We start from the raw sequence: 8432 nt of genomic DNA on the forward strand, positions 1-8432 counted from the left end.
CGGCAAGAATCAACCCTTTTCTCCATATTAACCCTACCCAGTCTGCACCCTGGCCAGGCCTGTCGGTCCTACCAAAACTGGGTAGGTCCTACCAAAGCTGGGTGCAGTCCATGGATCTTGCTTTTCAGGGATGTGAAATGCTGGAGACCCCGCGCTGCCCTCGGAGTGACCGCGCAGGTGGCGCTGCCAGCCCTGCCCTGTGCCGGCCGTCCCACTGAATGGACACGGCTCGGAGGAAGCGTGGCAGCAGGGCAGATGCTCTCCTGGAGCCACCCCCGGCCAACAAGGCAGACACATAGAAAGCTTGAAAACTCATAAAATAGAACAATAATAAAGAAAACTAGAGGGGGTGGCTCACACGCAGCGGCTGATTCACCAGTGCTGCTCTGCTTTACCCCAGGACACACCGGCAGGACAAGCTAAGGGCGTGTTTTTCAACCGAATTACTTTTAATTGAGTACATCGGAGCTTAGAAACACATGATGCTGTCGGAGATAAATATAGCCACGGCTACGAGGATAGAGGGGGCAGGGAGCAATCGAGGTTCCACACAGCCGAGAAGGAGCTTCCAGCTCCGGGAGGCAGCGCCGGCCGCGCCGCCGCACCTTTCCCCGTTCCGCTCGGGCATCCCCGCTCCGCTCGGGCACCCCCCGCACGCACTGCCCGGCCTGGGGAAGGGGCCGCGGAGCCCATACCTGTTTTAAACTCTAGCGCCGGATCCTTCTCCCCCTCGCCCAGGTCGCTCTGCAGCATCATGTAGAGGATCCCGAAGGAGTTGTGGATGCCGAAGATGGAGCCGTTGCACCAGGCGGCGGCGAAGACCACCACCCAGCCGAAGCCGCCCTCGGGGGGCTGGAAGGGCGCGGCAACCCCGCTCTGTCCCTGCTCAGCCTCGGCACCGGCCCCGGCCCCAGCACCAGCCCCGGCCCCGGCCCCGGCCCCGGGCTCGCCCTCGCCCGCCGCCGCCGCCGGCACCTTCTCGTCGCGTTGCGCCATCGCGGCCGCGCTCCGGCCGCCGCCCGCCGCCCGACTGCCCCGCAGCCGGTCCCACATGCCCGCCGCCCCCCCCCGGCCGGCCCCCCCGCCCGCCCCCTCCTGCCGCAGCCTCACTCCCCGCCTCCCCTCCGCCGCCTCCATCCTCCTCCTCCTCCTCCATCGCGCCGCTCGGCCCCCGCGTCCCTACCTGCGGCGGGGCCCGCCCGCCCGCCCGCGCCCCCCTCCCGTCCCCCCGCGGCGCTCAAAGGCGGCCCCGGGCCCGGCCGCGGCCCCGCATCGCCCGCCGAGCCGCCGCGCCGCCCCCGCCGCCGCATCCTGCGGCGGGCCCGGCCCGGGGCGGGCCCCCGCCAGCGCCGCCCCCGCGGGGCCCGGCGGGGCGCGGGGGGGCGGCAGGGAGCGATGGGGGAGCCGCCGCCGGCCCCCGGCCCCGCGCAGTCCCCCGGTCGCGGGGCATCCCGCGGGCGCGGCCCGGGGGCTCTCGGTGGCCCGGCGGGGGATGCTGCCGCTGCCTCCGCCCCGCAGCGAAGCCCCCGGAGCCGCCCGAGCAGGTGGCAAACAGCCGGCGAGGGGATGCGTTTCCTTCCACGCCGTACAGCCCGGTGGGATTTTTGGCGTGCCCTACCCCGAAAAGTTCGGAGAGCTTTTGTGTGACCCCAACCCGGCTTCTTGCTGGGGGAAGCCGCCGACATCACCCCGGCAGCGGCGGCTGCCCCCAGGGCCGCGGGTCACCCCACGCTGCCTTCTCCGGGCGGGATAGCAGCGACCACCCAAACTCAATGATTCTGGGAGCTGTTCCCTCGCCTCTGCCTTGTATTGCAGCAAGCTCTGCCTTTTCCCTTCTTTCAATAAATAATTACAAGCCCACCAATATATTAAAGCCTGTCTTTTCACACGCTGAAGGTATTTATGCTTTCATATATGCCAAGTCTGAGTTATTATTCTTTCTTTCCCCTAATGGCTGTGTCAGTGTCAGATTCCTATCAGAGTAAAATAATACATCCCAACCTCCCGCTGCTCTTTCTTTACCTCCAGGGATATTAATTACAGGGCAGGGTGCGGAGCGGCAGGGAGGCGGCGGCAGGGCCGCACTATCTCCCTGCCTCTCCCGAAGCCGGAGAACAGCACTCGGCCACGGGCTGCGGGTTGGGAAGACTTTTGTCTACGTGCTGCGGCTCGCCGAGCTTGGAGAACCCCTCTGGGACACGGCTACAGCCAGAAAAACCTCTCCTCGGCCTTCCCGCCTGCTCCCGCCGGCAAATCACTGCCAGCTCCATCGCCATCCGCTTCCTCCCGGGTAGAGGATGAGGAGCAGCGGCTCTGCCCGGCTCTGAGCAGCCGCTGTGAGCGATGGCGAGACCCGAGCTGGAGGGATGCGCCCATGGAGAGCGCGGTCTCCACGCCTCGCCTTCCCTCCTTTGCACCGCGCCGATGGATGAGCCCAAATCCCCCCGCCCGGTGGGCTGCCCGGCGGGAACGCCGCGCTCAGGTCAGCCTCGCTGCTGGAGGAACTGCATTTTTATTTCCCTTCCTCTCTGGTGGAGTCTCCTCCCCGGATCCCCATCTCCACAGCGCGGCCGGGGGAGGCTTGGGAGGTTTGGCAGCATCTTCCACTGCCCTCTGCCGACACAACGAGCACCTAAATTTTAATTTCCACATCACCAGAAAGCCTGCTCGGGTTCCTGGCCTGCTGGTTTTATTTTGTTAAGCCCCTGCAAGCTGACAGAGAAGGGGCCTGGGGTACCCCGGGTGGTGCACAGGGAAGCTGCCCCCCAAAATGTTAATTGTCCACAGCAGCAAAGCAAGGCTGGATTTAAAACAGCAACGAGAGAGGTGGGAGAACTCTTTGCCACAGAAAACACCGTGTTATGGAGACTTCTTCCCTCTGGAGCTGCAGAAGGCTCTCACAGAGTGGGAAACAGGAGGTTAATACTCCTTGGACCTTGAGCCAGACACAAAACCCAGGGAGCAGCATCTCTCCTGGATGCTGGCTGCATGGTGCCTGGACAGATCATATTTTGGCCCAGGCATCACTGGGCTGGACTGGACTAATGAGACTGAGGAGTAAAATCACAGAAGGGGCTGAAAAAGTAGGGGTTAAAAGTCTGGGCAGGGTGAGATGATGGAAGTTTCATTGAGGAGGGAGATGCAGCCTGGGAAGCTTTGGGAAATCCAGGCAGGAACAGCTCTGCCTGCTGTAAGAACACGGAGCATCCCACCCAGAGGCTCTGCGGCTTCATAACCACAAGATGAAAGAAACACTGAGGCAAACCCTGCTCTTGCCATTGAACTCAATGCTAGAACACCCTTCTGTGTCTGCCACATGGTTTCCCTCAAAACCCTGAGCCTGCCAGCTTGGTGAGGGATGCAGTGGATGGCAGCAGCACCTCGAGGCTCTCCAGATCCACATCTGGCATCCCTGGAGAGCTGGCAGGGAGCACCTCATGTCACAGCTGACAAGCCCCCGGCCACCCGGGCAAGGCGTGGCTGCCAGCAGTGTGTGCTTGGCTCCAAGACCTCGTGCCAGAGCCTCTGCCAGAGGGATTGGCTCCTGCTCAACGTGTGTGCCTGGGTGTGCAGAAGGGGAGGAGGAATGGAAATACCTGTGCAAACAGCTTGGGCAGTGTTTTGGGAGGACGCGGCCTCGGAGAATACAAATCCCCAGCAGCTTTGCAACCTGGCTTGGTTTTAGTGACATGGGGATGATGCCTTAAGTTTGAGCTTTCCTATTTTCCAGATTCTGTACTGCAGTAGTATATAACTCTGAACTTCATATAAAGTGTTAACAAGTTCTCCTCACAGTTTGGTTAGACAAAACAATCCTTTTCCAGCCCCAGAACCAAGGACACCGCTGCAGCTTCAGGCCCAAAAAGTGCAAACAACAGGGAATTGAGGAGAGCAGACCGGGAGGATGGGACTGCATAACCTGGAGCTTTAACTGGACAATTAACCCCAAAATGGAAATGGACCAAAACTTATAAAAGTGTGAGAACTCCTGACCCAGGGTCCATCTTGGGTGTAGCCTCAGCCGGGCTCTTGCACTGCCCAAGGTGAATCCTGTGAAGGCCTTTTAATAAATCCCTGCTTTATTCCTTTAACTCTGTCCAGCCTCTGTTCCAGGAGCCTCTCAAGGCATCAGGGACATGTAGGGTTGTCCTGAGGACAAAACTGACAGCGTCTGCTGCAGGGCCAAAAGCTCCAGGAAAACATCTCTAGTGGCGAGCAGCTCTAGGCAGAGACATTCACATGCTGGGCACAACCCCTCCCTGTCATTAGCAATGCTCCTTTCTTTAGACTGGAGCTGTAGTTAAGACAGCTGCTGCATCTGGCCTGGCAGAGACACTGTCCCAGAGAAAAAAGTATCTCGGGGGCAGCCTTAGAGATGTGGCAGAACTCCCTCCCTGGCAGGGATACTGGAATGCAGAGTCTGGAGCCCAAGGCTTGTCCCAGGGAGAAGGCAGAGAGGGGACCGGCACACTGCAATGTCCTTCCTCTGCCTGACTTTCCCAGTGTTGGGCATCAAAAATATCACAGGTGGCATTTTCCACCTTTTTGGCAAGATTGAAGTCTATTCTACTTAGCTTGGCTGAAAAATGAGGCAACTTAAAAGTGCTGGTGTGAGCAGTGGGTTTTCAGGGAACCGTGTGCCACCAAACCCCACATTTGGCTGCATTTTGGCAGTGGAAATCACAGCACCGTGTCCACTCCAGTGGCTCTGGGCTGGGTGGGGAGCATGGTGCTGCTCAGACACTGCTGCCCTACCTGATTTTTCATGCAGCTGAGCAAAAGCACTGTTTCTGGCCCAAACAGAGGAACAGGGTGGATCTATGTTGTATTAAAGGGCTTCTGGAGCCACGCAGCTGCCTGCTCACCTTCAGCCATCCAGCTGCAGAGGTGTGGAGGGCATTTTCTGAGCGTGCCTCAGCGGTTTTCCATATTTCCTTTGAAATAGGAGCTACAAGGGCATGTTCCTGTGGGGAAGTGGAAGTTCCTGCCCAGCCCCACCAACCCCAACCACGACGCAGCCGCCAGCGGCCGCCCCAGCTCTGCCACGTAACCCCACAGGACCTCAGCGCGAGGTGCCAGAGATGCTCTGCTGATGGGAAGAGCTCGAGCCGGCACACAAAGGAGGCAAGGATCCAGCTGTAAATTAATATTTTATAGAACACCAAGAAAAATCAGAGAGGCTAATTACAGCGATAATCATCACGGCCCGGAGGCATTTCCATGGAAGTCAGGAATTACCCAGGATTACCTCAGCCCTCGAAGCAGCCCGTGCAGGAGGTGAGCGCGTGCGGCAGTGCCACGGCACCCACCACCTCCTCCTGGGCCAGCTGGGGGTCCACAACCCAAAATGAAGAGCTTTGGCAGCCTCCTGGCATCCCACTCCAGCTGCACAGCCTTTGGCTTGCTGAGCTGGTTGGGGTGGATGGAGGGGTGGTGGGGTTTGGGGCTTCGTGCTCCCCTGGCCCCACTGTGCCTGTTTGTCCACAGTGTCACTGATGTGGGAGCCACTGATGACCCCAAGCTGCTCAAAACCCCAAGGGGTTCAGGGAATCACTGTCAAAAAGTTCGTGGATGTGCCCCCAGGGAAGGTTTTTCCTATGGTTCATTAATTTACTGTTATTAACTGATATTTGCATAGTTTATCCAGTGATGGAATGAATTCCCTTGGGAAAGGGTGAATTCCCCATCAGCTCCTCACTTTGGAGGGTGGGGGCACTGCCCAGCTCCAGCATGGCACAAAGGTGGCTCATGGCAACCCTGGAACATCTCTGGGAGCTGCAGGGCCAGGAGCTCTGCAGGCTCCTGTCCCACGGCCCAGGACAAAACCAGCCCAGGCACCTCCAGGGGAGCGGCTCGGGGAGCAGAGAAGCCTTGGTGCAGCTGGTTTGTGCCCCTGAGCCTGAGCAGAGGACACTGCTGGTCTGAATGCAGAAAAAACTCAGGTGAAACCCCAGGTGTGCTGTGCACAGAGCAGGGAAGAGCCTGGGCTGAGGCTGGCCCTGGGCTGAGAGTGCTGAAGGTGCACAGATCTGCGGGTGCTGCTGTCTGCACCCTCTGCTCCCCCTGCCCTCACCCTCCCAAGCTGTGTGGGGCACCCTGGGCACTCTGTGCACCCCAAGCTTGGGGGTGTGTGTGCCTGAGAGCACCCAGGAATACAGGAGATGGTCTGGGGGCTCCAGGGGCTGAGGCCTGGGCAGTTGTGCCACCCTTTGGGTTTGCTCCTGGCGCTTCGGGGATGTGTGACTTGCTGAGCTGCTCCTGGCAGCGCTGAGAGCTCCGGAGCTGCTCTGAGCCAGGGCTGCAGGTCACCGAGGGCTGCGGGCAGGAGGGGGCAGCTCTGTCCTGGGGCACAGCAGAGGGGCTGCTCACCCCTCCCGTCCAAACGTGAGTCCCCAGATCCCTGTCTGGCGCTGTCGCAGGCTGTGCTGTCCTGGGAGCAGCGTCAGCCTCCTCGCCCTGACCGGCTGCACTTCTGGCTCTGTTTGGCTCATGGAAAACTTCTACTTCATTTCTTGAGATGAGAACCCCTCTGGTAGCACCAGCACAGGGACAGGACAGCTTGGCCAAGGCAGTCCAGGATGAATCTAAAATCTCCAGCCTGAGTGGCCGCTGCTCGAGGAAGGTGCCTGGGGACACCGGCAGGGGGGGGCGGAGTGAGGGGGGCGTGGGCTGCAGAGCTGCCCCAGCTCCTCCGGGCACGGCGGAGCTGCCCGAGCTCCTCTGGCCACAGCAGAGCTGCCCGAGCTCCTCCGGGCACGGCAGAGCTGCCCTTACACCGCCGCCTACAGAAAAGACGGGCTCTGGGCTGGGACACAGCCTTGTGCCAGACCCCTAGGTCCAGCCTACTGAGTGCCCAGGAGATGGCAGCTGTCCCTTTTGGGGTGCCCTCGCCCTTCATCCATGCCGGTTTTCTCTTCCTGAGGAGCACCGGGAGCCTGATGTGCTGGGGATGAGGAGCTCTCTCCGCTGCCTCCCCGCTGCTGGATGCAGCGCCTTCCTGACAAGCACGGCTTAATCCCGCCCTGGAGCGCTCCATAAAGAAATCAAAGCGTGAGTCATCTCCCTCCAAACCTCAAACCGTGTCACAGATTATCCCTCGTGCTGCTGAAGTTCTTGCTTCCCCCACACGCCTCAGTGCAAGGGGAAGCAAACGCGGTTCCCACATCGCAGCTCCCGCACGGCTCGAACCACCTGTCTCTCCGGGCTCACTCTGCCCTCTAGTAGCGGCCGCACTTACAGCAGTCGCAGAATCACGGCATCGTGGAATTGTTTAGGGTGGAAAAGCCTTCATCGAGTCCAACCATTCTCACAGCACTGCCAAACCCAACATTAACCCGTATCCCCAAAGGCCACATCTAGACATCCTTTAAATCCCCCCAGGGACGGTGACTCTATCACTGCTCTGGGCAGCTGTGCCAAGGCTAGACAACCCTTGCAGTGAAGAAATTTTCCTTAACGTCCAATCTAAACCTCCCCTGGCCCAGCCTGGGGCCGTTCCCTCTCCTCCTGTCCCTGTTCCCTGGAGCAGAGCCCGACCCACCTCCCGGCTGTCCCCCCTGTCAGGAGTTGTGCAGAGCCGCAAGGTCCCCCCTGAGCCTCCTTTGCTGCAGGCTGAGCCCCTTTCCAGCTCCCTCAGCTACTCCTGGTGCTCCAGCCCCTTCCCAGCTCCATTCCCTTCCCTGGACGTACTCCAGCCCCTCAACGGCTCTCTTGAGGGGCTCAGAACTGCCCCCAGGATCTGAGGTTTGATTTCTGTGGGTGCCTTGCTCTGCTGCACCCCCAGCCCAGAGTTCCCCTTGGCTGCCCTGGCCGGGCAGGGGCATGGCCAGGGATTTGAGGAAGGGCTGTGGGGTCGCTGGAGCCTGCTCTGGCTCTGCTGGCATCCTTGGCACAGACACGCAGCTGCTATGGGCAGAGCTGTGTGGTTTTCCTGCAGTCTCAGCCCCTGAAGGAGTAATTCACCTCTCTCCTTTGCCAGCCAGCAGAATCCCTGCTGGTCACTGGGGCTGGAGTGTGGACATAGCCTGGGATGGGTTTGGTGCGGCTGGAGTGGGCTGAGAAGGGCAGAGCTCTGAGGTGGGGTCAGTGAAAGTTGTCCCTGCCATGGCAGGGGTGTTGGGACTGGATGGTCTTTAAGGTCACTTTCAACCCAAACCATTCTGGGATTCTAGGACTCCCAGGCTTGGATTTTGTTAGACCCCCAAGCAGCTGAGGCTCCTGCAAATGTTTGCACACAACATGGCCCAGCGCTGGCACTGGGGCACAGAGTCATGGCATGGTTTAGGCTGGAGGGCATCTTTAAAGGTCTTCTAGTCCAACCCCCTGCCGTGGGCAGGGACACCTCCCACTGTCCCAAGGTTACTCCAAGCCCCATCCATCCTGACCTTGAACACTTCCAGGGATCCAGGAGCTTCTGTGGGCACCCTATGCCA

The 8432-nt window shown here is 60.1% G+C and overlaps 1 protein-coding gene across 1 annotated transcript in view; it reads right to left on the minus strand.

Moving 5' to 3' along the window:
- Positions 1-1053, minus strand: part of SLC16A2 (solute carrier family 16 member 2) — a 35959-nt gene extending 34906 nt beyond the window's left edge. The window contains exon 1 of the mRNA XM_053990001.1: positions 696-1053. Coding sequence (XP_053845976.1) covers positions 696-1053 — 358 coding nt within the window. The remainder of the gene's footprint in view (positions 1-695) is intronic.
- Between the last annotated feature and the right edge of the window lie 7379 nt (positions 1054-8432).

This window comes from Vidua macroura, chromosome 14 (assembly GCF_024509145.1).
Source record: "Vidua macroura isolate BioBank_ID:100142 chromosome 14, ASM2450914v1, whole genome shotgun sequence".
Classification (NCBI taxonomy): Eukaryota; Metazoa; Chordata; class Aves; order Passeriformes; family Viduidae; genus Vidua; species Vidua macroura.